We start from the raw sequence: 27292 nt of genomic DNA on the forward strand, positions 1-27292 counted from the left end.
GGTGTGTGGTGTCAGTGATGGATGGACTTCCTTGGTGGGTGTCTCCTCTACACAGAGGGGACTTTAGCTCCCTCTGCTCATTTTTGAGACAGCAACAAGAGGTGTTTGCTTTCTTGGTAACTCACAACCTGTTGCTTCTTCCTTGGTGTAACCTGGACTTTAACTAAATTGGTCAAGGCCATGGGGTAACACTTGAGGTAAATACAAGCCTTACAAAAGTGACCAAAGCCTATACCTTTTACTTAAAAAATAGAAAGAATGAGAACTCAGTAGCTGGTGAGAAGGGCCAATCCATCATGTAATTTGAATACCTGATATGGCATGAATATTTTTGGATTACCCCAGAAAAAGGCCAACCTATTGTCCCTGCCCCTATCTGTTGGGGACACAGGGAACAAGAAGTTGGGTTTGGTGACTGTCCCATATATCCAAAAGAATTAAAATATGTGGGATACTTGTCCTCTGAGCAATGTTAACAAGTATTAGAGGTCACTTATCACCCAGATTTACCAGCTCGTGGGCCTGGCTCAGATTAGCAGTACAACCCTGGGATCTGATGGGTGACCCCTAATGGCACCCAATGGATTGAATTTATGGCCTTGGCTTCCAGTCGGTTGGGTTGGCTACTGCACATTAGGATTTGCCTTTGCTCACGGAAGTATTAAGCCATCCTTACAACAAGCCCTGGTAAATTTGCCTTATTTACATGCACGGTGGGCAAGGTCTGTGATGATTAAAATAAAAGCTCTAACTAACTTCATGAAACAGGCCCTCCTGGACAATGCAAAGGCAATCCAAGACAATGAGACAGGCAATGATTCAAAATCGGATGGCTTTAGACTTACTTACAGCCACCCAAGGAGGGACCTGTGCTCTAATTAAAATTGAATATTGTATATATATCCCTGATTTATCTGTCAATATAGCAGCTACTCTAGATGACATGAAAAACCAGGTAAAAGCTATGTCTAACGATAACCCTCCTTTTTAGATGTCGGTATTTTCTTGGATCAGAAGTGATCGGTGGAAAATCTTTTTGTAGCTATTTTGTTAATCATTGTATTATTAATTTTGGGGCTTTGCATTCTCCAGTGTATAACTCGATGTGTAACCTCCAGACTGACAGCTCTGCTACTGTTCCACAGTCCCCGTGGGCAGTATTTACCCATGACTGATGCCCATCGTTAAGGATAAGATGAGCATCAAGACGGGGGAGTGTTGGGGCCAGTGTGAGGAAAGCAAGAGAGACTCCATCTTGAAGTCTGTCATCCATTTTAAAGACAGGATATAAACTGGGTCTGAACCCTGCCCAAAAGTGAGAAAACCATTGCTAGTGAAAACCGCTTCTCCTGGAGACTTCCCTCCCTACAGATGACAAACAGAGATTGTAGTTGAGGTCAGGCTGCCCCTGTTAGATGGAGCCATCCCCCCATTATGTATAATCTTTGTTCCCCCCGTCTAACCTTAATTGTTTGTTCTCCTAGCACCTACTTATTGTAAAAGTCAATCATGTACAACAAAGAGGTTGCTAACATGTAACCAGTCACATAGTGGCGGGTGTAAAACTGGGCCTCTCAGAAACATCAGGGTCCTTGTTGGGAACTGATTCCCCTTGGACCCGCTGGCATAATAAACTACTCCACTGTCTTGAGTGTCCTCCGAAGTGTGTTTCGTAACTCGGGATTCCACAACATGATGAATCCTGGTTACTTAGCATTTGCTGACCCTTCTCAGTCCCTCTGTACATCCCATCCCCTCTCCTGGAGTCCATGGCTGAGAGTTCAAGGGCCCCAGAGTTCAGGTGAAATGGAGCAGGACCCCATTGTCCTTCCCCCACCATGTCCTCTGCCTGCCTTTTGTCTGTGGAAAGTTTTAGTCAAAGAATAAGTTTAATCAGAGAAGTGAGAAATGCAGATACAAAGGAAAACAGCCAAAGGAACTAAATAACAGCACTGCAGTCATTAAGAACAGTCAAGGACGTTCAGTTCCTTCTCAAGGGCTCTAGATAATATTCTGAGCCGTATCCTGTGAGCTGTCTTATAGACACCAAAACACCAGGTGGAGGAGTTAACTACAGAGTGACCAGACTGTACCCAGGACATGAGCTGCCACAATTCTGAGAACTGGCCTCGGAGAAATGGGAACAAAAGGACCCTGGAACTGACGATGAACTATCTAAACCAACCAAGACCAAGATGCTGCTGGTCAGACCACTGGTGACCAATCTGAAGATGACTGTCAGAGCTGACTGTGCTGTTTCTACATGTAGCAGCTTCCCACCCCCCCCCCACCCCGTCTCTAAAAGCTCTTGTCCCCTGCTTGTGGGGGGTTGGGGTGGGGTGGGGTGGGGGAGTCAGCCTTGGGACAGATATATGCCACCCTTACCCCCCAAGTGGCCAGCATCTTAAATGAGGCAAACTCTCCTTTCCACCAGCCTGGCCTGTTTATGGGCTTTTGAGTGGCCTGCAGCTAGAGCCCACACACACTCTTTTGGTGACACAGGGTCACTGGGATGCAGTCCATCTATAAGACAGCCTTCCCCATTCCTGTGAAGAACTATGTCCTGCTGTCCCTGTTTTCAGTTTTCTGCTTCTTCCTACTAGGGGATACCTGCGAGTGTCTGCTTGGTGGGAGGGGATCAGCTATAGCCCTGCCTCTGAAGAACACCCCCACGTGTTCCCTGTCCAGAGGAGCTGGCCCCTGCCCAGCTCCCCATCTTCTCTAGTTACTAACCTCAGCCCCGTCTCCACCCAACCCTTCTGGCCACCCTGGGGCCTGTCCCCACCCTGTTCACCACCCTGCTTCTTCCCCCAGATCCCTGTGTGCCCCCGTCTACCTGGTCCCGCCCAGACCTCCTGCATCAGCTCACTCCACGGCTTCCTCCTCTCATCCACCTAACTCCCTCTCCCCTCATCCTAATCACGGCTTTCAGGTTCTCTCCAGGGCCCCTTCCTCCATTCAGAAAAACATCAGCCTGTCTTCACCTCCGCAGGTGTGGAAAGCAAACAGTTTGGACACTGAAGAATTTTTCAGAGCAAAGAAAAATTCTAAGCTGCCCTTGGGCTTCAGCAATGTGACCATCATTCTGGGCCTGTTGGTGGTGCTGTCCATCTTTATATCCCAAGACAGCTCAGATGACCTAGCAGAACCGGGAGCCAGAGACCTCTTTGGCATGCCCTGTGCCCCTCACAGTACCAGGGACTGCAAGGCCTTTTTGCTCCCTGGGAATCTTTTATTTTTTAAATTAATTAAGTATTGTTTGTTTGCACTGGGCTTCATTGCGGTATGTAGATTTTCTCTAGTTGCAGTGCACGGGCTTCTCATGTTTTGTAGCATGGGCTCTAGGGTGCCGACTCAGTAGCTGTGGCCCACGGGCTTTGTTGCTCCTCTGCATGTGGCATCTTCCTGCACCAGGGATCGAACTTGTATCCTCTGGATTGGTAGGTGGATTCTTAACCACTGGACCACCGGGGAAGCCCTCCCCTGAGAATCTCTGAACTTGGTTTGGATATTAGCGCCCTGCTCCTGCCCCATGGAGGAAGTCTCTCTCCCAGCAGTTCTAGGAGCAGTCCATATGATGCCTTCTGCACAACTGTGGCTGTTTGTGTGGCTGGGATATGCCCTTACACAGCCCTGTGTACTAACAGCTCCTGGAAGAATCCTGGAGGTTTCAGTCAACAGATTATTGTCTACTTCCTGTGTGCCTGGGCTAGGGCGTAAGAGTCAGTGTTGAATGGGACAGATTAGGCCGTGGCTTCACAGAATATATGTTATCTTGAGGGAGGCTAGAACAGAAATAAGAAAATGCAAATTAGCAAGGTTACTTCAGATCATCATAAATAATTTAAAAGAGGCTGGAAAATGGGAGGGAGACAGATATGGTAATGTGTTCAGGAAAAGCCTCTCTTTTGGGAGTGGGTTGTGAAAGTTTGTTGAAGCATAGTTGATTCACAATGTAGTTTTTGCTGTACATCGAAGTGATTCAGTTATATATATATACTTTTTCATATTCTTTCTTATTGTGATTTATTATAAGATATTGAATATAGTTCCTTGTGATATACAGTAGGACCTTGTTGTTTATCCATGGTATATATAATAGTTTGAAATCTGCTAACCCCAAAACTCCCATTTCATTCCCCCCCAACCCCCTCCTCCTTGAAAATTGTAAGTCTGTTGTCTGTTCTCTATGTCTGTGAGTCTACTTCTGTTTTGCAGATAAGTTCATTTGTGTCATATTTTTTATTGCACATGTAACTGATATTGCATATGTGTCTTTCTGCCTGACTTTACTTCATATGATAATCTCTAGGTCCATCCATGTTGTTGCAAATGGCATTATTTCATTATTTTTTATGGCCAAGTAATATTCCATTGTATATATGCACCACATCTACTTTATCCATTCACCTGTAGATGGACATTTAGGTTGTTTTCATGTCTTGTCTATTCTAAATAGTGCTGCCAGAACATCACTTTGCCAACAAAGGTCCATCTAGTCAAAGCTATGGCTTTTCCAGTAACCACTGGACCACCGGGATGCAGTGGATGCATGAGACAAGTGCTCGGGGCTGGTGCACTGGGAAGACCCAGAGGGATCGGGTGGAGAGGGAGGTGGGAGGGGGGATCGGGATGGGGAATACATGTAAATCCAAGGCTGATTCATGTCAATGTATGGCAAAAACCACTACAATATTGTAAAGTAATTAGCCTCCAACTAATAAAAATAAATGGAAAAAAAAAAAGAAGGCTGAGCATGAAGAATTGATGCTTTTGAACTGTGGTGTTGGAAAAGACTCTTGAGAGTCCCTTGGGTAGTAAGGAGATCAAACCAGTCAATCCTAAAGGAAATCATGCTGAAGCTGAAGCTCCATACTTTGGTCATCTGGTGTGAAGAGCCAACTCACCGGAAAAGACACTGATGCTAGGAAAGATTGAGGGCTGGTGGAGAAGGGGATGACAGAGGATGGTTGGATGGCATCACCGACTCAATGGACATGAGTTCGAGCAATTTCTGGGAGATAGTGAAGGACAGGAAAGCCTAGTATGCTGTAGTCCATGGCGTTACAAAGAGTCAGACACTACTGAGAGACTGAACAACAACAATGAACATAGGGATTCGTGTATCTAGGAAAAGCCTCTCTTAAGAGGCGATATTTGAGCTGTGGCCTGCCTGAAGCATGAGAAGGTGAGGGCTATAGAATTACCAGAAAAAGACAGAATCAATTAGATAGAATACCAAGTATAATATCCCTGAGGTAAGAAAGTGTAGGAAAAGGGGAAGAGCCAGTAAGCCTGGAGGAGAGCCTTGGGAATACGTTAAGAAATCAGGGTTAGGGCTCCCCTGGTGGCTCACCGGTAAAGAATCTGCTTGCCAGTGCAGGAGACATGAGTTTGATCCCTGGACAGGGAAGATCCGACATGCCGTGGAGCAACTAAACGCGAGAACAGCAACTACTGAGCCTGCATGCTTGCAGCTACTGAAGCCCATGAGCCTAGAGCCTGTGTTTCACAAAAAGAGAAACCACTGTGGTGAGAAGCCCTTGCACTTCAACTAGAGAGTAGCCCCCACTTGCCCCCACTAGAGAAAGCTAGTGCAGCAACGAAGACCCAGCACAGCCAAAAATAAACACATACAACTATTTTTTTTTTAATTAAAAAAAAAGAAGTCAGCGTGGCATCATGAGCAGGGAAAGGATCACCCAGAGTCATGGGGTCATGGTAGCCGTGTCCATGGTGTGGAGTTTGGATCCGAAGTGAAGGGAAGTCATCGGAGATATTAAACAGGAAAGCACAAGATCTGATTTCTATCTTTAAAGCCCAAATTCCACTCCTGAAGGATGTAGAAGGCCATGGAAGACTATTTTCTTTCTGTAACAACAATAGAGGAATAAACTAAAAATTCATACCTTAAAGTCATCAAAGATCTATGGTATATAAAGAGCAAAATCTCAAAAAAAAAAAAAAAGTAAAATCTCAAGAAACTAAATTCCAGTGAATGAAAGGTCCATCTTAAGTAAACTTGCTAAATTTTGGCACAGGTGGCTAAAGGGGTGGGCCATGACAGAGGGACTGTTCTGGGGGAAGAGAAACTTACTAAGCCTTTAAAGGCCAAATGGGCTGGCGTGGCAGGCTGAAAGCTGGAGTGCACAGTCAAATGCACAGCTGAAAAATACAGGTTCTGAAATTAAGAAGTGATTTGCTGGGCTTCACAACATCCTGGATGCAGTAGAAAAGATCAATAAATTCAAAACCAACTTATTTATTTTGTGAGGGTAAGATTTTATTTTACGCTATTGTTTTAATTTTTGGCTGTGCCGTATCTTCACTGTGGCATGTGGGCTTCTCTAGCTGCAGCTTGCAAGCTTAATTGCCCCAAGGCATGTGGGATCTTAGTTTCCCAACCGGAGATTGAACCTGCGTCCCCTACATTGGAAGGTGGATCTTAACCACTGGACCACCAGGGAAGCCCCTCAAAACCAATTTAATAGAAATCACCCAAAGTGAAACACAGAGAAGAAAAGGAAGGAAAAAGCATCATTCTGTCTGAATTCTACCAGACACTGTCTAATTATGTAACATGGTTGTAATTGGAGTCCTATATGTGAGGAGCTCTGGTACACAGCAGATTCAATATGTGATGAGATAATGGCTGATAATTTTCTCTAAATCATGAGAAAACATTAACCCATTGATTCTCAAAGCTCAGAAAGGTCTAGAGAGAGCATCTTATCCATCAGGATTCTCCAGAGAAACAGAACACGATGAGACACACTGATGGGGCTTCCCAGGTGGCACCAGTGGTAAAGAACTCGCTTGCCAATGCAGGAGACGTAAGAGAGGCAGGTTCGATCCCTGGGTTGGAAAGATCCCCTGGAGGAGGGCATGACAACCGACTCCAGTATCCTTACCTGGAGAATCCCATGGACAGAGGAGCCTGGCAGACTACAGTTGGATAGGACCAAAGCAGCTTAGCACGCACACATGAGATATTGATAAAAAGAGATGGGGGTGGGGATTGAGATTTATTTTAAGAAATTGGCTTATGTGATTGTGAAGAAAAGTGAAAGTGTTAGTCACTCAGTTGTGTCTGGCTTTTTGCAATTCCATGAACTGTAGCCTGCTAAGCTCCTCTGTCCATGGGATTCTCTGGACGAAAATACTGGAATGGGTAGCCATTCCATTCTCCAGGAAATCTTCCTGACCTAGGTGTTGAACCTGGGTCTCCTGTACTGTAGGCAGATTCTTTACTATCTGAGCCACCAGGGAAGCCCTTATGTGATTGTGGGCACTGGCAAATCTGAAATTTGTAGGGCAGGCTGGCAGCCTGGAAATTCAGATAAGAATCGATGTTGCCATTGTTAGTCCCAAATTCACAGGGCAGGCCAACGGGTTAAAAGTCAGGTAGGATTTCTATGATACAGTCTGGAGGCAGAATTTCTAATTTTCTAGGAAACCTCAGTTGTCCCACTTAAGGCTTTAACTGGTTGGAAGAGACTCACACATATTACGAATGGTAATCTATTTTACTTAAAGTCAGCTGATTGTAAATGTTAACCACATCTATAAGCCACTGTCACAGTAACATCAAACAATTGGGCACTATAGCTTAGCCAAGTCGATACATAAAATTAACCATCTCAGTGACCACAGAGAAAAGACACCTGAATCTTCTCCTTTTTTATGGCTGTGCCTTGTGGCTAGTGGGATCTTAACTCCCTGACCAGGGTTGGAATTCGTGCCCCTTGCGGTGGAAGCACAGAGTTCTAACCACTGAATCACCAGAGAATTCCAAAAAGACACCTGAGCTTCAAGGAACAAAAAAACCTAAAACTATTCTCTTTATTTTTCCAGTTTTATTTGAGGTGTAGCTGACAAAAGGTATTTAAAGTACACAACATGATCATTTGATATATATATATATCATGAAAGGATTCTCCCCATCCATCATGTCACATATCAATATTTATTTACCTTTGTGTGTGTAACAGAACACTTTTGTTTGACCCTTTTAACAAATTTAACATTTCAGTTATACAGTATAGTGTTAGCAACCAAGGATTATCTTCTAATCAGAAATAATTGAAATCAGGAGACATTAGTGTGACATTTTCAAAGTACTGAAAGAAAAAAAAACAAAAACAAAGCTGTTCCCCTGCTTCCACTCCCGATTGGCTGGAAAGCCAAGAAAGTGTACAGAGTCTAGAAATATGTATCAGCTAGCTGATGGTCCAGCCCCATCATCGTTTTTTTTTTTTTCTTTGTCCTCCTCTCATGATTGGCTGACGTGTGCAAGGAGCGTGTCCTGGACATCCACGGACCCCCCCATCCCCCATGTTTCTCTTTACCTATTGGCTGACAGTCGGTATGGACAGGCTTACTTTCCTGATGACGCTGGTTCAGTCCCACTTGTTGATTCTCCTCTTCTGATTGGCTAGAAGTTGGAAAAAGATGTCCGGGCTCCTTGCCCCTACCTCTCCTTCCAGAATTAGACGATAAGGTCAAGAGAACTATATGCCTCATTCTTGGCTTCTGAACCCCATTCTGAGATTTGCATACTTCTCTATCCGAGATTACCTTTTCTAACTCTAATTTTCTCAAGCTTCCCTGCCAGGCAAAAGGAAGGGGAGTCGGCATGCCCAAGTCACAAAACGCAGTCCTTGGTTTCTCACGGTTTCTATCAAACATCTTTGAGTTTTGCCTTCGACTCCTCCAGTCATGCCTTTATTCAGCAAACAGTGAGCCACCTGCCGTGTGCCAGGCTCTGTGCTGGGCACTGGGGGCTCTTAGAAACACAAGACACTGCTGAACCCACCCTCCTTCAAAGGGCTCCTTTTTCCTTTGCTTCCTGAGCACACCCTCCATCCCACCCTCGTCCCTGATTCTCACACCTCCCCGACTGCATTCATCTTTAATAGTGTGGCTCCTAGAGGCTGCGTCCTGGCCCTGCCCTCCCCTCCCCACCTTGCTGTTCCCCCACCCTTGCCAGAGGTTGTCTCATCTCCTGTAGCCTCGCTTTAAGTTTCCCCGTGGGAACTTCCCTGATGGTCTGGGGCTAAGACTCTGTGTTTCCAGTGCAGGGGCCCTGGGTTCGATCCCTGGTCAGGGGACTAGCCCCACATGCCACAATGAAGATAGAAGATCCTCCGTGCCACAACTAAGACCTGGGGCAGCCAAATAAATTAAATATATTTTTAAAAAGCTTCTACACTGACAACACCCTCATCTCAGTCCCCAGTTCCAGACTCTCCTGTAAGCTCCAAGACCCTGTTGTTCCAAAGCCGCCTGGTCATCTCCCCTGCATGTCCCTGGCTCCTACAATGAGCACTTCCTCGAGTCTACCTCTCCTCCCAGGCCTCATCTCCGGGGCGGCCTCATCAACCTCAGGCCAGAGCCCTGGGCCTCACCTGGACACTGCCTTCTCCAGCCCCTATCCCCACAGGGGACCTCCTGAACACCCCTCCTCCCGGCTGCCCCCTTTGTCCTTCCCCCCAGGCTCCTTCCTCAGCCTTCTCCCTTGGCTTCTAACCTTAGTCTCCTCTGATTCACTCTCTTTGTAGCAGCCAGGGGCAGCTTCCTAAAATTCACTGCTGATAGAGCCCCTCTCTTGATCAAACCTCAGACGCCTCCAAAATCTTAGCCCCTCACGGACTTCCCTGGTGGTCCTGTGGTTAAGAATCCACCTTCCAACGCAGGGGACTTAGGTTTGATCCCTGGTGGGGAAGCTAGGATCCCACATGCCTCAGAGCAGCTAACCCATGAGCTGCAATTACTGAGCTCACATGCTCCAGAGCCCACGTACTACAACCAGAGAATATGTGCACCACAACCAAAGACAGAACACGACAGACACAATCAACATGACACAACGAAGGTCCAACACAGCCAAGAATAAATAAATATTAAAAAAGAGAGAAAGACCCATTGGAGGGAGATAGGGAGCCATGCAGAATCTGGGAGAAAATCATTCCAGGACATGCATGCGTACATGCTGAGTTGCTTGGTCTTGTCCAACTCTTTGCAACCCCATGGACTGTAGCCCGCTAGACACCTCTGTCCATGGGGATTCTCCAGGCAAGAATACTGGAGCGGGTTGCCATGCCTTCCTCCAATTCCAGGAAGAGGAAACAGCAAAGGGTTTGATGTTTCAAGGTTTGATGTTACAAAGGCCAGAAGGCAGGACTCTGCTCATTGTGCTTGAGGCACCATGGGGCTGGGGTCAGGGGAGTGGTGTGGGGGTGGGGTGGGGGGAAGAGGTGAGGACAGGGAGGCAACAGGACAGTGCACCAGGACCTCAGGCCCCAATGTGAGGACTTTGCTTTCAGCTCTCCCGGGTAGAGCCCCGGGAGGGCTCTGAGGCAGGAGGGCCTTGCTCTGACTCAGGGGTTCACCGGCTCCCTCTGGCTGCGTATATGGGGACAGGGATGGGAGCAGGGTGATGAAAGCAGGGAGACAGAGGTGGAGAACCCAGGCAGGAAGGGATGGAGGTTGAACCCGAGAGGGAGCAGAGATGGGAGAGATGGCTGGATTCGGGATATGATTTTAAGATCCTGGATAAAGAACCCCAGAGGACATCTGACCTTTGCACATCTGTACAAAGGTGGGAGGGGAGTAGAACCCAGGAGATCAGGCTGCTGGCTCAGCTGGGCTGGGGTGGCCTTGCCCCTCCCTCGCTGACCCACTGCCTACTCCTCTGCCACCTGCAAGAAGAAGGGGAAGCAAGGTCCCTGCCTGCTGGGCCCCTAGCGTCCAGCTGGAGGGGGAGGTGCAGGTGGGGGAAGGGTGACCTGCCCAGGAGGCGAAGGGCATTGCTGAGCCCACTATCTTATCAAAGACCAAACACAGAAAACCAAGGTCATGGTGAGCTCTTTCATTCCACAAACATTCTCTGAGGCCAGCCGGGGTGACTCTGGGCTGGGTGGTGCAGGCACACGGTGGTGACCGAGACATCTGGGACTCCATCCTCTGGAGGAGGAGGGGAGAGGAAATGTCACCAGACAGCGACAGCTGAGATCACCTTTCCGGGTGCTGTGCATACAGCAGCAAACACAGCCAAGTCCCTTCCACTGGGACACTGATGACACCAAACAAATAAGATACAAGGTCAAGTTGTGTTAAATGTGTGAGTGAACAGGGTAAGGGGATGGAGCCTGGTGGGGATGCCGTATTATATGTGAGGACTCTCTGAAGAGGTGCCATATGATTTGAGACCTGGAGGGGAGAAAAAGCCAGCTGATATCTGAGGAAAAGAAGGGCTTCTCTGGTGGCTCAGCTCCTGCAAAGCAGGAGACCCAGGTTCGATCCCTGGGTCGGAAAGATCCCCTGGAGAAGGAACAGCTACTCACTCCAGCATTCTTGCCTGGAGAATCCCATGGACAGAGGAGCCTGGTGGGCTACAGTCCATGGAATTGCAAAGAGTCAGACTGATTGGAAGAGCGTACCAGGGAGAAGGAACTGCAAGGGCAAAGGCCCTGGGGCAGAAATGACCTTGGCCTGTACAAAGCACAGCAGTAGAGACTGAACTGGGAGAGGTGATCCGGGGCCAGGTCTTACAGGAATGATTTCAGAGTTCAGTCTGAGTGTGAAGGGAAGCCTGTGGAGGGTTGTAAGCAGGGGAGTAGTAACACAAGCCGCTTCACACGTGTGACTCAGAGAGAAAAGTACCCGGTGAGTGAGTGAGTGTGACTTTGGCCCTGCCTCCTCTCTTGGGGTTTCCTGCAGCCAGGTGGGAGGGGTGGTGAGGGGTTCCGACTGCTCCCAGGTGACCTGCCCCAGAAGAGAAGGACATTGCCAAGGCAGTTATCAGATCTACCCACACATGCCCCTGGAGACACTGTGAGGCTCAAGCAGGAGAATATCGAGGACCTGCCATCCCACCAGGGCAGCCCTCACGGCTTCCCATGGAGGTCCCTGCCTGGGGAGGTTTCAATGGGGGGTCTCCAAACCCCACACCTGGTACCAAGCGCCAAGTTCTAAAACTCCCTTCCCCACTTTGCACCATGGTTCCCACCTGGGCAGGTTGGGGTGGAGACAGGGCAGTGATTGGGGGCTGTGATGGCTGTAGCTGGAGGGTGGCAGGCCTCTGGGGTCCTCTGAGTCTCAGTTTCCCCCTCTGTATGATGGGAATAATACTACCGCCTTCACAGGAATTTCTCGCAGGGACCTGTGTGCTCAATACTGGCCCATGCTTAGCACTGCTGCTGTGAAGTTGGGGTGTTTTCATTGGTGAGCGCCTATGAGAGCCGGGCTCCAGGGTCAAGCTTGGCCTGGAATCCGGTCCCTGTTACTTAGTCATTGCAACTTCAGGCAAAGTCCGTGATCTCTCTGTGGCTCGGTGTCCCCACCGGTACAATGGGGGCTAATAAGAGAACTAATAAGAGAAGCTAATAAGCTTCGTGGGGCAGTTCTGAGGAGCTAAGGAAACATTCGAGCCAAGCACACAGGGCTGACCCGGCACAGGATAAGTGCTCCCTGAACGACAGCCATTAGAGCCACTCTTGTGACCCCCACACACCCAGGGGTCCAGCGCCTGCTATTCAGCTTAAAATAGGACACTCTGCAGTCAAGCTGCCTGCTTCTGATCCTACCTCTCACATCCTGTGGGATGTGGGGACATGTGACTTCACCCCCCTGTGCCTGTCTCCCAATCTGTAAGTGGGGGGCAGGTGAGAATGGCACTCACCTCAAAGGGTAGTTGTGAGGTTAAACAAGCTAATATGTGAAAGCCTTTCGCACAGTGCTGGGCACGTAATGAGCACCTTGTTTTTGCTATTCCTCTTGTTGTCAGGATGGCTTTTCCCAGTGGGCCCCTGATTGCAGAAACAGATTTCAATGGGGTCTGGGCTGGTAGGGCAGCCCGGTAGGAAAGGCCCGAGCTGCTCAGGCCTGGAGGTCACCCCAAGGAGCCCTGTAATCAGCTGTAATCAAGCCTGTCCTGCTCCACCCCCCTACCTCCCTGGGTATATCAGGGCTGGTCCAGACCCCGGGCTCGGTCTCAACAAAGGAGGGCACTGCATTGGGCACCATGGGGAAGGCAGTGAGTGCGGTCAGGGATTGGGGGTGGAGGTTGAAGGCAGGGGTCTAGTGGGATCTGATGCCTTCTCTGTTCCCCTCCTCCCTCCAGGAGAATTACGAGCTGCACCAGGTAGAGCTGGGTCCTGGCCCTGGTGGGGACATGGCGGCCAAGATGAGCAAGAAGAAGGCGGCCAGTGGAGGGGGCAAGAGGAAGGAAAAGCTGGAGAACATGAAGAAGGAGATGGAGATTGTGAGCAGGGGCTGGGCGGGGCTGGGCAAGGGCGAGGGCAAGGGTGGGGGCCCGAGAGACAGAAAGTGAGTGTGGTGCCCCCTCATGCAGAATGACCACCAGCTGTCAGTACCGGAGCTGGAACAGAAATACCGAACCAGTGCGACCAAGGTGAGCTGGGGCCGAGAGAGAGGTGGGTGCAGGGAAGGAGAGGGGGAGAGAGAGAAGAACATTAGAAAGGGCCAAACAGGGGCTTCCCTGGTGGTCCAGTGGCTAAGACTCTGTGCTCCCAATGCAAGAGGCATGGGTCTGATCGCTGGTCGAGGAACTAAGATCTCACATGCTGCAAAGTGCAGTCAAAAGAAGACAAGAAAAGGTCAAACAGAAAGGGACATAAGAGAGGCAGATAAAAAGAAACAGAGAGACAGAGACAGCAGGAAGAGACAGACAGGGAGCAGGAGACAGGTGAAAGAGACAGAGGCAGAAGAGCTCTTGTTAATGAGAGGAGAGCCCTTGGTGACCACCACGACCCCACCCCGCCCATCCCCAGGGCCTGTCTGCCAGCCTGGCTGCTGAGCTGCTGTTGAGGGATGGGCCCAATGCTCTGAGGCCACCGAGGGGCACCCCCGAGTACGTCAAATTCGCGCGGCAGCTGGCGGGCGGTCTGCAGTGCCTCATGTGGGTGGCCGCTGCCATCTGCCTCATCGCCTTTGCCATCCAGGCCAGCGAGGGTGACCTCACAACGGACGACAATGTGAGTGGCGGGTGCTGGGAGCCAGACCTGGGACACAGGGACCTGGGGGACAGAGGATATTCAGCATGCGACTCAGGATACAAGTGACATAGGATGGAGATCTAGAGACATGGAAAAACAGCTCTAAGACGTGGGTAATGCAGGCTAAAGGACACTGGGCTATGAGACAGACCCAAGATCACAGGGGATGTAGGGGAGTCTGTGTCGCAGAGATGGAGGAGATAGGGAGGAAGACATAGGCATGCAACACTTAAGATATGGTCCTGGGAAGGGCTTCCCTGGCAGTCCAGTGGTTAAGATTTCACCTTCTAACTCCAGGGGTGCGGGTTCGATCCCTGGTTGGGGAGCTAAGATCCCACATGCCTCAGGGCCCAAAATCCCAAACATAAAACAGAAGCAATATTGTAACAAAATCAATGAAGACTTTAAAATGAAAACAAAAACAAAAACCCCACAGTCCTTGGAAAATAGAGGTCATGAGGACATGAGACAGACCAAAGACAGAGGGCCCAGGGGACACTGGGACTCAGGCATGGGGACACAAGACCCAGGATACAGCGCATGGAGACACGTAAGCTATTAGACATGGAGCACACAGACATGAAGGATATTGAGATGCAGGGCAAGAGAACATTGGATACATGACAGGGTCAGGACAAGGGACATGGGGGGCCCAGGGACATGTGACATTGGACAGAGGATTGAAAGTCATAGGGCATGTGACACAGGATGGGGACTCAAGGGTACATAGACGTGTGGAGACAGAGGACACAAGGACCCGGAATTTGGGACCTGGGACACTGTGGGCGACACAGAACATGACGCATGAGATCGACAGCACGCATGGAAGCGGCGACATGAGCCACGGGGACTGTTGGGCACCAGGGACAAGGAGGAGCACACGGATTTTGAAAATACAGACGATGAACCTTGGAACAAAGAGAACATAGGACATGTAAACACGAGGCAGAGGACGGTGCAGAATGCAAGACTTGGGGGCACAGGAAAAGGGAACACATGCCACCAAGCTGCACGGTGATGTGGGGCGCAGTCAGAGGGCATGGGGCCATGAGGCTAGGGAAGTGGGATCTGTGCCCACAGCGAGCACAGGGCAGTTGAATGTGGGATGTGACGCTCATGGGCACAGGGACACAGGTGAGAGGAAATAGTGCCTGAGGCTTCCTAGTAGAGTGGGGAAAACCATGGAGGTGACCCTGGAGGAAATCACCAGGGGGACCAGAAAGCAGGCAGTGACCTCAGGCAGGGAGCTTCCAGCCCCTGGTCATTCCCCACCCCTCTTCACCTCCCTTAGCTGTACCTGGCGCTGGCCCTCATTGCTGTGGTCGTGGTCACCGGCTGCTTTGGCTACTACCAGGAGTTTAAGAGCACCAACATCATCGCCAGCTTCAAGAACCTCGTCCCCCAGGTGGGTCCCCAGCCCCTAGCCACTGGCATTTTCCATGGCTCCTCCCATCAGGCCCAGCTGGCCCCTCATCCCCTGCCCCCAGCTCTCCCCACAGGTCCTCACCTCTCCCCGCTTTCACTTCCCCACCTTCCCACTGCACGCGGCAACTTCCACCCCTGCTCCCTGCCCCCCTCAACTCTGGTGCTCTGGTCCCACAGCAAGCAACTGTCATCCGAGACGGGGACAAGTTCCAGATCAATGCAGATCAGCTGGTGGTGGGCGACCTGGTGGAGATGAAAGGCGGGGATCGAGTGCCGGCCGACATCCGCATCCTCCAGGCCCAGGGATGCAAGGTGGACAACTCCTCGCTGACTGGAGAGTCTGAGCCGCAGACCCGCTCACCCGAGTGCACCCACGAGAGCCCCCTGGAGACCCGCAACATCGCCTTCTTCTCCACCATGTGCCTCGAGGGTCTGTGAGCTCCCCACCCACCCGTCCGGCTGACTGCACTGCCTCCGCGCTGCCCTTTGCTGCCTCCACTGCCCCCTTCTGCTTCATTCTGAGACCCACTGACTCCCCACTTGGTGTGATTGCTGCCTCTCTGGGTCACGCTGCCTCTCTAGCTCCCCCTGTTGCCTCCAGTGCCTTCCATGACTGCCCTCCTTGGTTCATGCTGCTGCTTTGCAACGTGCCCCCCACCCCACCTCAGTGCCGCTCACCTGACGCTGAGTTACCCTCTTGGCCCCACTACAGGCACTGCCCAGGGCCTGGTGGTGAACACGGGCGACCGCACCATCATCGGGCGCATCGCATCACTGGCCTCAGGAGTAGAAAATGAGAAGACGCCCATCGCCATCGAAATTGAACATTTTGTGGACATCATCGCAGGCCTGGCCATCCTCTTTGGTGGCACATTTTTCATAGTGGCCATGTGCATTGGCTACACCTTCCTGCGGGCCATGGTCTTCTTCATGGCCATCGTAGTAGCCTATGTGCCTGAGGGGCTGCTGGCCACTGTCACGGTGAGCTGGGGATGCAGAAGAACCATACAGTGAGCTGAGAGCCCTGTCCATCCATCTTTCCGATCATCCAGGCTTCCCTGTGTCCTCTCCCTATCTGTCCATCCATCCTCCATCTCCTCTTCTCCTCCTCCCCACCCCCATCTCTCCACCTGTCCCATCCATTCAGCAAACACCCACTGGGGTTGCTCTGGGCTGGGTCCTGTGCCACACACCCAACACTCAGAGATGAACAGGGAAGGGCTTTGACAGGAGGAGGCTGAGGCTGGGTGTCGAAGGCTGCTGTGGGCAGCCTTCCATAGTGAGCACCCAGTCCTGGGCCAGTCCAAGAGGAGGCCTAGGGAATGTTAATTTTCTTACTTTGATTGTGCTGATAAGAAATTACAGAACCTCAGCTAGGACAGCTAAGAGAGGGGCCTGACTACATTTATCTGGACAGACTGGGGAGGCATCCCAAGTGGAAAGCAGAGTGGACAAATGTTTGGAGGCAAGAAAAAGCCTAGTCTTTGCAGGGGGGATGTTGTGTATGCAGTACTGTGGCGGTTTAATGCTGCATACTGTGGTTGGGGTAAAGGATCCCCAGTGCTGAGAAAGGAGGGAGGTGGGGCGGGGAGCAAGGCTTGATCCTCATGCGTGCATTCCCTACCCTTCCCCCAGGTGTGCCTGTCCCTGACAGCCAAGCGGCTGGCCAGCAAGAACTGTGTAGTCAAGAACCTGGAGGCGGTGGAGACACTAGGCTCCACCTCGGTGATCTGCTCTGACAAGACGGGGACCCTCACTCAGAACCGCATGACTGTGTCCCACCTGTGGTTTGACAACCACATCCACTCCGCGGACACAACAGAAGACCAGTCAGGTGTGAGGGCGGGGGTGGGGGACGGTGGCTGGGCGGGATCTGGTAGATGGTGGAGATCTAGAAGGGAGCACCTAATGAATGAAGTCTGGGGAGGGCTTTGCATTACTGGAGAAGGGGCTCCAGCAGTCATCAGGCAAAGGCTGGGTCCTGGGTGGCTAAGCTCCGGGTCTGTGAAGAGGTTTGATATTTACTGGGTCTCCTAAGAGACTTGATACTGGGTCTGGAGAGAAAGTTCCGCCCCGGAGTATGTGGAGGTGTGTGGGTCCCACCCAGGCCGGGATTCAGTCTTGAATCTAGGGGGCTGGGGGACTCGATTCTGGTACGGGAGAGCCCCTTCGCAGCCCCAGCCTGGATGCCTGGCCTCCAGGGCAGACATTTGACCAATCCTCGGAGACGTGGCGGGCGTTGTGCCGCGTGCTCACCCTATGTAACCGTGCTGCCTTCAAGTCGGGCCAGGACGCAGTGCCGGTGCCCAAGGTGAGAGCCGCGGGCGCTCAGGGGAGTCGGGAGACGAAGCCTGGGGATCCCGGGAGACGGGTGGTGCAGCTCGGCTCGCCCCTGACACCGCCCGCGTTCCCAGCGCATCGTGATAGGGGACGCGTCGGAGACGGCGCTGCTCAAGTTCTCCGAGCTGACGCTGGGCAATTCCATGGGCTACCGCGAGCGCTTCCCCAAAGTCTGCGAGATCCCCTTCAACTCTACAAACAAGTTCCAGGTGTGCGCCCACCGCGGCCGGCCCCGCCCACGGTCCAGTCCCGCCCACCACAAGTCCCGCCCACCGAGGGCCCCACCCACATTCCGGGCTGGCCTGCGGCCGGCCTTCACTCTCAGGCCCTTCCGTCTCCTCAGCCGCAGCCGAACAAGGGCCCGGGCGCTCCGCCAGCTCTCAGCAGTCAGGCCCTCCGTGGGGAGAAGCTCTCAATCCAAATTGCGCCCCAGTCCAACTCCGACCTGAATTCTGCACGTTCCCCACGCCCAGGCCCTTATCCAGGCCGGTAGGCCCTCCACGACCCTCAGCCTCTACCAAGGACCTGCCCAGCAAGCGAGCCCCTCACGCTCAGTCTCTCCCTGACCCACCCAAGGCTGCTCCCGCAGCGCTTGGGCGCTGTTAGCCCCTCAGTTCCCCAAGTCCCCCCTCTCCCCTTTGACCTCGCCCACAACCCCGCCTCTTCCTCCGCCCACAGCTGTCCATCCATACGCTGGAGGACCCGCGAGACCCGAGGCACGTGCTTGTCATGAAGGGCGCCCCCGAGCGCGTGCTGGAGCGCTGTAGCTCCATCCTCATCAAGGGCCAGGAGCTGCCACTGGATGAGCAATGGCGCGAGGCCTTCCAGACTGCCTACCTCAGCCTGGGAGGCCTGGGCGAACGCGTCTTGGGTGAGACCCCAGACCCTGCCCAACCTTCTGGGCCAGCTCTAGCCCTGACCTTTCCCATCCTTGTTCGACAGTTGACCTGCCCCAATCTACGCTCTCAACTTTGACTTTCCCTGTCCCAGTCCTGATCCCTGTCGTCAATGCCTACCTCCACCCAAGCTGTCCTCTCCTGGATCTTACCTCTCCTGACTCAACCTGTGATCCCTTGATTCTTCCCAACTCTTGCCACACCTGATGCCCAGCTCTTATTTTCTTTCTCCTCTGCCTTTCAGCATCCTCCTCCAGACCTTTTGACTTTCTTCCGTCTCTGCCTCATCTCAAGGTTTTCCCCAATCCTTGTCCTGACCTCTGACCCCCTCCCAAGTTTTGTCTTGCTTCCTTAAACTTCCATAACCCCTGCCTTGGATCTTCCACTTTGCTTGGTGTGTGACGTCTGGCAAGAAGAGTCCCTTCTCCAAACCTGTTTCCTCGTTTGCAAGATGAGGACGCTAGTGACTCCCAGAGTGGTTGTGGGGATGGGTTCCAACACAGTCGTCTCTCAGTGTCCATGGGGGACGGCTTCCAAGAAACCCACCACATTCCCTCCACACCCTTATTACCCCATAGATACCAAAATCTGCAGGCATTCAAATCCCTCATGTAAAATGGTGTAGTATTTGCATATAACCTATGCACTTCCTTTTGTATACTTAAAATCATCTCCAGGTTACTTGGAGTGCCTAATGTACTAGGTAAGGTGTACCTATGCAGGTAGTTGTCTGTGTGTGGCAAACTCAGGTTTTTTCTGGGATTTTCTGGAGATTTTTTGGGAATATGTTTGATCTGCAGTTGGTTAAATCTGTGAATGTGAAAGTTGTGGATACAGAGGGCTAAGTGTACTGTGAATGAAGGATTCATCACAGGGTCAGGCATTCACAAATGCTTGGTGCAAGACGTGGTTATTTGACTCATCATTTGGTTTTGCTATGGAAGGGTTCATCCAGGACTCCTGTTTGACTTCCTTGTTTTTTGGTCAGGCTTCTGCCAGCTCTACCTGAGTGAGAAGGACTACCCACATGGCTACGCCTTTGACGTGGAGGCCATGAACTTTCCAACCAGTGGCCTGTGCTTTGCGGGACTCGTATCCATGATAGACCCACCCCGGGCCACTGTTCCTGATGCTGTGCTCAAGTGCCGCACAGCAGGCATCCGGGTATGCCCCTGGGGAGAGGGCCAGGCAGGGGTGAGAACAAAGGGTGACAGTATTTGAGGATGAGCAACCCTGTGACAGAAACCCACCTGAAAACAGCTTGAACCACAAAGGAAGACATTGGTTCAAGAACTGAAAAGTTCTGGGGAATGAAGGTTTGGGTATAGCTGGATCCAGGAGTTCAGTGTCTTTAGGAATTTGCCTTTCTCCATGTCTCAGCTCTGCTTTTCTCTCTGCTGGCTTTTTTCTCAAGCAGTCCTCCATTTTGGTGGGCAAAGTTGACCACCACCCAGCAGCTCCAACTAAATAACATCCCACCTGTTTAGCCATCACACCAAAAAAAGAGTGCATCGTTGGCAGTTATTCCACATTCAGTTACCTGTTCATCCTTGAACCAATCACTGTGGCTGAGGAATGTCCACTGGGGCAGACAGGAAGAGTGGGTTAATCTGAAGGGGTCAGGAGTCTGCTGGTTCCTCCTTCAGGTGATCATGGTGACAGGTGACCACCCCATCACAGCCAAGGCCATTGCAGCCAGTGTGGGCATCATTTCAGAAGGCAGTGAGACAGTGGAGGACATCGCTGCCCGCCTCCGTGTGCCCGTGGACCAGGTTAACCGGAAGTAAGCCCCCTTATGTCCTCCTTGTAGTTCTTCCCACACTCCACATGGACTGAGGCCCCAGTGATGTCCTCCCACCTCCCTTTCTAGGGATGCCCGCGCCTGTGTGATTAATGGCATGCAGCTGAAGGACATGGACCCATCAGAACTGGTCGAGGCACTGCGGACCCACCCTGAGATGGTGTTCGCTCGTACCAGTCCCCAGCAGAAGCTGGTGATTGTGGAGAGCTGCCAGCGACTGGTGTGACCCTGATGATGAAGGCGGGCAGATGGGTTGGGCTGGCTCTGGGCTGCCCTGTCATTGACCACCCTCCCACTTGTACTCACTGCCTGCAGGGTGCCATCGTGGCCGTGACAGGAGATGGTGTGAATGACTCCCCAGCCCTGAAGAAGGCCGACATCGGCGTGGCCATGGGCATTGCCGGCTCGGATGCTGCCAAAAATGCAGCAGATATGATCCTGCTTGATGACAACTTCGCCTCCATTGTGACAGGCGTGGAGCAGGGTCTGGACCAGATCAGAGATGGAGGCCAGCAGTGTGGGTGTGGGAGGAAATGAGTTAGGGGGAGACTGAGGTGCCTGCTGTCCCCCCACAGGCCGACTGATCTTTGACAACCTGAAGAAGTCCATCGCCTATACGCTGACCAAGAACATCCCTGAGCTGACACCGTATCTCATTTATATCACTGTCAGTGTGCCCTTGCCGCTTGGATGCATCACCATCCTCTTCATAGAACTCTGTACTGACATCGTGAGTCTACGACCCCGATGCCCCCACCCATACAGTGCCCAGAGACATATGCCCACAGGCAGGCGTGATAGAGACCATCACGGACAGTCTTGGAATCAGAGTGATACAGATGTGTGTACAACAGACAGCCAGGTGTGGACACACAAGAAGGCAGGAAGATAGCCATGGACAGAATTACAGACATAGACACACAGGTGGACGTTTAGGTAGGCATGGACAGACTCAAGGATACACATGGACTCAGATATGGACACTCAGAGATTTTACCAGACACAGCTATCTGTCTGCTTGGATTGCAGACAGACATTCCCCAACAGAGATGGACAGATAAACAGTGTCAAATAGACCTCAAGGCAGACAGACAGAAAAAAGCCTCAGATAAAGCCACGAATACAGCCAGATGCATGATCATGTCACAGATTTATTTGACAGCATTTACACAATGCTTGCTCTGGGCCAGGTATATGTTAATTACTTCATTTTGTCCTCATAACTACTCTATGAGATGAGTTTTATTTCATCATCCCCATTTTACCGATGAGCTAATTGAAGCTTAGACAGCTTGAGTGCCTTGCCCCAGGTCAGACAGCTAATTCAAGCCCAGGCAGGCTGGTGCCCCGAGCCTCTGTCCTCGGTTAGCACACTGCTGCCACTCTGCGGCCACAAACAGACGGGTAGGGGACAAGGAGGAGACCACAGAGAGACAGAAGAGATGCAGAGATAGTGACAAAGAGAGATAAAGAGACAGGAACACAGAGACATAATCACAGCACAAGACAAGAGACAGGAACAACAACAAGAAAAAAACCAAGAAAGTAAGGGACAGAGAGAGACAGAACATGCAACAGGGAAAGCCGTCAAGACCAGAGGAGCCCAGAGAAGAAACAGAGGGGAGGAGGAGGAGAAGGGAGAAAGACAGAGACAGAGACAGAGAGAACACACAATAGCAGAGATAAACACAGACGTTCCCATGGAGATGGACACCAGGGCAGATGTGGACACACATGTGGAAAAGGGCCAGCTGGACTCAGGCTGTCCAGGCAGGTGTGACTGTGTGATCACTGTGGGTCTCACCTCCTAACCTCAGTTCTGTCCCTGCCCACTGCAGAGAGGAAGGGGGTCCAAAGAGTCAGGGACGGGGGCCCAGGCAAACTGCCAACCCTGGTTCTTTCCACTCCTGGCCAGTTCCCATCAGTATCCCTGGCATACGAGAAGGCTGAGAGTGACATCATGCACTTGCGTCCACGGAACCCAAAGCGGGACCGACTGGTCAATGAGCCCCTGGCTGCTTACTCCTACTTCCAGATCGGTGTGTGCCCGTGGGGGCGGAGGGGCGGGCGGTGCAGGGCTGTCCTGCGGGACCACTTGCCGACTGTGGAGCCTCTACCAGGGGCTTTGCCTTATTCTGGATCTTGATGTCTGCCTTTGATCCTGGGTGTCTGTTGTTCTCTGAGTCTTTGTCTGCACACGATGGCTTCTGTGGTCCCCTGGGTCCCTCCTCTGTCTCTGGCCTCGTTCTCCTTGACCTTGCCTCTGGGTCATTGCCTCCTGTCTTTTTCGGGTTCTCTGAGTGTGTGTCTGTCCCCGCCTCTCCCTGTGGACTGTCTCTTGTGTCACTGTCGATCTCTCTTGGAGTGTTCTCTGTCTGTCCACTGTTTGTGTTCCTGTCTGTCTCCTTGCTACTATTTCTGCATGTTCCTGACTCTGTCTCTCCATCTCTGTCTCCCTGTGTTTCCTTGCTTCTCCCCCAGGTGCGATCCAGTCATTCGCTGGCTTCACTGACTACTTCACGGCCATGGCCCAGGAGGGCTGGTTCCCTTTGCTGTGTGTGGGACTGCGGCCGCAGTGGGAGGACCACCACCTCCAAGATCTGCAGGACAGCTATGGCCAGGAGTGGGTGAGTCCCTGCCCCCATTCTCTGAGTTTCCAGTGCCACCTTCCTTGAGTGTGGCCCACATTCACTCCTCCATGCATGACTGAGCTCAGTCAGAGCCTCCTGGACACCCAAGCTCTTTGCCAGTTCTGGGGTCTTTCCCACCACAGTCTTGAGCTCCAAACTCTCATTTCTGATGACCCTAGCTGCAGATAGGTCATCTCTCTGCCCTGATAGCAAGACATCATCTCAGGTGTGGAATCAGGATCCCGCCCCACCCCCCAGTATCCTGTTATTTTCCCTGCAGCAGCATGATTGACACAGAGTATTTGCTTGTGTGGCTGACTTAGGTGAAAGCTAGCACACAGAGAGGCTAGATCTGGCTGGCAGGTGTGTTTATTTTTCTCTGTGGAGTGACAGATCAGGACATTCCCCCTGAACATTTACTGTTGTGTTAAGAAAATAGATCTTGGAACCAGACTGCTTGGGTTCATTGTCTGCCACTGCTCCTCACAGCTGTGTGACACTGGGCGAAGTCACTTGCTTCTCTGTGCCTCAGTTTTCCCACCTCTAAAGTGGACAGCATGCTCATGTCTTATCTCGGTGACTTTCACCTTATTGATTTTTACACTGTGGTCCGCAGACCAGCAGCATCAGCAACACCTGGGAACTTGTTTGAAAAATCTCAGTTTTTCCCTCAGATCTCTAGGGTCAGAAACTCTAGGGGTGGGGCCCGCATTTTAACCAGTTCTTCTGGGGGATTCTGATGTATGTCAAAGTTTGAATACCACCAATCTACCTCATAGGATTATTGGGAGGATTCAGTGAGATAATACATGCAAAACACTTGGTACCTGGAGCATAGTAATTGTTCCTTACACAATGAGTGGTGTGTATAGACATAGTTATACTGAAGACATGGACTGATGAACCATGGCTGCCCCCTCTAAATGTGGCTTGAGCCGCATTCCTCAAAGGCCAGTCTGGCTCACGTTTGCTGTCTTCCCGGGTCCTGGAGTCACCAAACTCTGTACCCTGCCTTAGGGTTCGAATTCCCTTTTCCCAGGTGCTCCCTTTAGGGTGCCCAGGAAATCCTGCATCCCTCCTTTCATTATGAAGGCCATTGACCTGACCTACCGATTGGCCAGGCACTGACATCTAAGCTCAGCAGACCAGGTTTCTAGGCCCTGCACTCTGGGGTCCTGCAAACCTGGCAGATCCTGCATCTCTCCTTTGTCCCCGCCCCAGCCTCTGACACAAGGACAGAGTATTGAGGGGCTCGTGGCCCCAGGCCCCGTGTGCCCGGCTGGCTGCAGAGGCTCTCCGCCTGGGCTCAGGCGGCTTTTGTTGCCTCTGGGTCCACAGACGTTCGGGCAGCGCCTGTACCAGCAGTATACCTGCTACACCGTATTCTTCATCAGCATCGAGATGTGCCAGATCGCTGACGTGCTCATCCGCAAGACACGCCGCCTCTCTGCCTTCCAGCAGGGCTTCTTCAGGTGTCCCCAGCCGGCCACAGCCCCACCCCCACCCTGCCCTCCGAGCCCCAGCAGGTCTTAACCAGGGCTTGCTTCAGCCCGCAGACCCCAGCACTGGATGTGCCAGGGCCAGGTGCTAATGTTTCTTATCAATAGCTGGCCAAGAGCTCCCACCCCGTGCATCTCAACTGGCTCTTCCATGTTTCATCAGCTAAAGGGGTGATACTGACCACTCCTGGTGTAGGGCCAGCGTCCAGTGGGGGACACCAGGGTTCGGTGTTTAGAACATCTCCCTGCAGCTGCTATCTGACCCCCTCTGACCCAGCTCCCTGGTGTCCATCTGGTCCCCATCTCCTCCTGGCCTGTCTTTGTCCCGCCCGCCCCACCTGCAGGAACAGGATCCTGGTGATTGCCATCGTGTTCCAGGTCTGCATCGGCTGCTTCCTGTGCTACTGCCCTGGCATGCCCAACATCTTCAACTTCATGCCTATTCGGTGAGGGGCTGTGAGCCGTGGGCATCAGGTGGGCCTGCGGGACACAGACCTGGGGGTAGCCTTGACCTTGCCATCTTGCCTGTGCCTTCAGGTACCAGTGGTGGCTGGTCCCCATGCCCTTTGGCCTGCTCATCTTTGTCTATGATGAGATCCGGAAACTTGGAGTCCGCTGTTGCCCAGGAAGTGAGTGTGGAGCCTAGAGGCCTGGGGATGGAGGGCTGAAACTTTCTCTTAGAGCTACTGCCTTGACGTTTGATTTCCAGTACTTGACCTCTAAACCCTTGACCTGCCGTATGAAACCACCACTGAGCTGTCACCTTTGAGCCCCTGGCTCCCACATACTCACCCGAAATCCCCAGCACTGAGTCTCTTTTCTCTCTTTCTACCTCCCAGGCTGGTGGGACCAGGAGCTCTACTATTAGAAGGACCGCTGCCTTCAAATCATCCTTGTACCCACTACAGCAGGGGTGGAGGTGGGGGACACCTCTGAACAGCTGCCAAAACATCTGAGCAGTCGAGCTCCAGCCCCATCTGTGTCAGCTCTTGTAGCCCACAACAACTCAAACCTCAGAGAGACCTCCCCCACTCCCCTTCCCCACCCTCCGTCCCTAGGCCCAGTTCTCTGAGCTGGCCTCAGGGAAGCCCCCACCTTAAGGGTAGGGGGCGCTTTGAAGGGGAGTGGGGGTTCACAGCTCCTACGAGGTGGGTCTTTCCTTAGGACTCCAGGCCAGCAAGTCTTTAAAAACACACTTGTGTCTGCATAATAGTAATAAACCAGCTCATACTGACTGTGCTTCTATTTGGTGCTGGGCATTGTCATCTTGGTTTTTTTTTCATGAGCCCTTTTGTTCCTACAATTCAGGGGCTGTTTGTTCCAAGCTGTTATCTCCAGTTTCTAGAACACAACCTGGCACATAGTAGGTACTCAGTAAACGTTGCCTGGGAGAAGGAATTCCCAGTTCTTTGCCGAGAGTGACAGCATTTCTGGGCAAGCTGGTTTGACCATGGGCACGCTCCAGAGTAGTGCCTTTAAACTGTACCACTAGCTAAACACCGCCTCTGGGCTTTCCTTTCTTAGTACCCCTTTCCATCTCTGGAGGCTCCTCAACAGGTGTCAGAGTTGTTTCCACCTGAAGCAGCCCCTCCCTGTTCACAGGAGTTTCTGGATTCCACTTACACCTTTGCAGCTGCAGTGGGCACCCTATTGCTGGTTAGTCCCAACCGACTCCTGGAGGCTAAAAGTCACAGGTCCCCTCCTCACACCCCATCACCTGAAAAGTTAATCCTCCAACTGTTGGAAATTCCCCTGTCCACAGTCCCCACCTACTTTTGCCACTCCTTTCCCCAGTCCTCTTTCCTGCCTCTCTTCCCTGTTCTTTGACAAGTCTCTCTGGCTGGACCCCAGGCTTCTCCTTCCTGATCAGCACAGTCCCCACACCCCTACCAGCCTCAGCTGTCTCTGCAGTGATGCCCACATCTGTCCCCAGCCTCCCCTGGCATGTTCAAGGGGGCCTACACTGGCCTCTGCATCATCCTCCAAACCTGCTCCTATCATTCTGGCTCCTTCTCCCTGGGAAACGTCGTGAGCCCTCAGGGGTGCTCACAAACACCACAATTCTATTACCCTGGACTCCTTCCTTTCTCACTGGTCATCTCCCTACTCCCCACCCCCAGCCCACCTGGCAAGATAAAAACACACAGCTCCCTGAACTCATTCCAACTAGTTCTTGTTTCACTGGAAAGGCCAGGCCCTCTCTCTTGATTTCAAGGACTTAACTCCTTGAAAAGCAGGGCCTTGACACCCACTTTCTTCTCTTTGCCCCATGAACTCACCCTCTTTAAGCCTCAGCTCACACACCCTTTCCTCCAGGAGACAGACAGCCGTCTTTTCCCTTCCTAGCCCTTATCACTGTAGACTACCAGGGCCACCATCCTGGCCAGGGTTCACCATCAGTTCTGATCCCTCTGGCTTGCATGCTCCCATTCAGTCTCGGAGCCCCATGAAAGCTGGGACTGGGACTACTTCACAGACAGATGGCCACCAGTAGGAGACCTGGATCAGAGTCCCTGCTCAGCAGATAGTTGTTGAATAGTCATTTCTGCAACCTTCCCTGTATGTGCTCAGGGCTAGGAGGGGCATGGGAGGAGGGTACGGGAGAAAGCAATGCCCTTATACATCCACCCATATGGGCTTGGGGAGCGCCCCATCCACCCCCTTTTCTTATCAAACTCATGAT

At 51.9% G+C, this 27292-nt stretch overlaps 1 protein-coding gene across 1 annotated transcript; it reads left to right on the top strand.

Moving 5' to 3' along the window:
• Nucleotides 1–13125: 13125 nt before the first annotated feature.
• On the top strand, nucleotides 13126–25844 carry ATP4A (ATPase H+/K+ transporting subunit alpha). The gene is made up of 21 exons (XM_020871816.2): nucleotides 13126–13264; nucleotides 13355–13414; nucleotides 13794–13997; nucleotides 15310–15423; nucleotides 15621–15873; nucleotides 16156–16424; nucleotides 17079–17277; nucleotides 17645–17754; nucleotides 17858–17992; nucleotides 18462–18654; nucleotides 19668–19843; nucleotides 20326–20462; nucleotides 20550–20700; nucleotides 20796–20964; nucleotides 21056–21210; nucleotides 22396–22519; nucleotides 22962–23107; nucleotides 24449–24582; nucleotides 24954–25055; nucleotides 25147–25238; nucleotides 25449–25844. Exons 1-21 carry the CDS (start codon nucleotides 13175–13177, stop codon nucleotides 25475–25477), a joined length of 3042 nt encoding a protein of 1013 aa, XP_020727475.2. The 5' UTR covers nucleotides 13126–13174; the 3' UTR covers nucleotides 25478–25844.
• The last annotated feature ends 1448 nt before the right edge of the window (nucleotides 25845–27292 follow it).

Source organism: Odocoileus virginianus, chromosome 20 (assembly GCF_023699985.2).
Source record: "Odocoileus virginianus isolate 20LAN1187 ecotype Illinois chromosome 20, Ovbor_1.2, whole genome shotgun sequence".
Classification (NCBI taxonomy): domain Eukaryota; kingdom Metazoa; phylum Chordata; class Mammalia; order Artiodactyla; family Cervidae; genus Odocoileus; species Odocoileus virginianus.

Excerpts from the sequence above, each read along its gene's own strand:
- ATP4A (XM_020871816.2), top strand. The coding sequence starts at position 13,175 with ATGGCGGCCAAGATGAGCAAGAAGAAGGCGGCCAGTGGAGGGGGCAAG. Across the intron at positions 15,424-15,620 it reads TCAAGAACCTCGTCCCCCAG|CAAGCAACTGTCATCCGAGA; the intron begins GTGGGTCCCCAG and ends CTGGTCCCACAG. Across the intron at positions 25,056-25,146 it reads TTCAACTTCATGCCTATTCG|GTACCAGTGGTGGCTGGTCC; the intron begins GTGAGGGGCTGT and ends CTGTGCCTTCAG.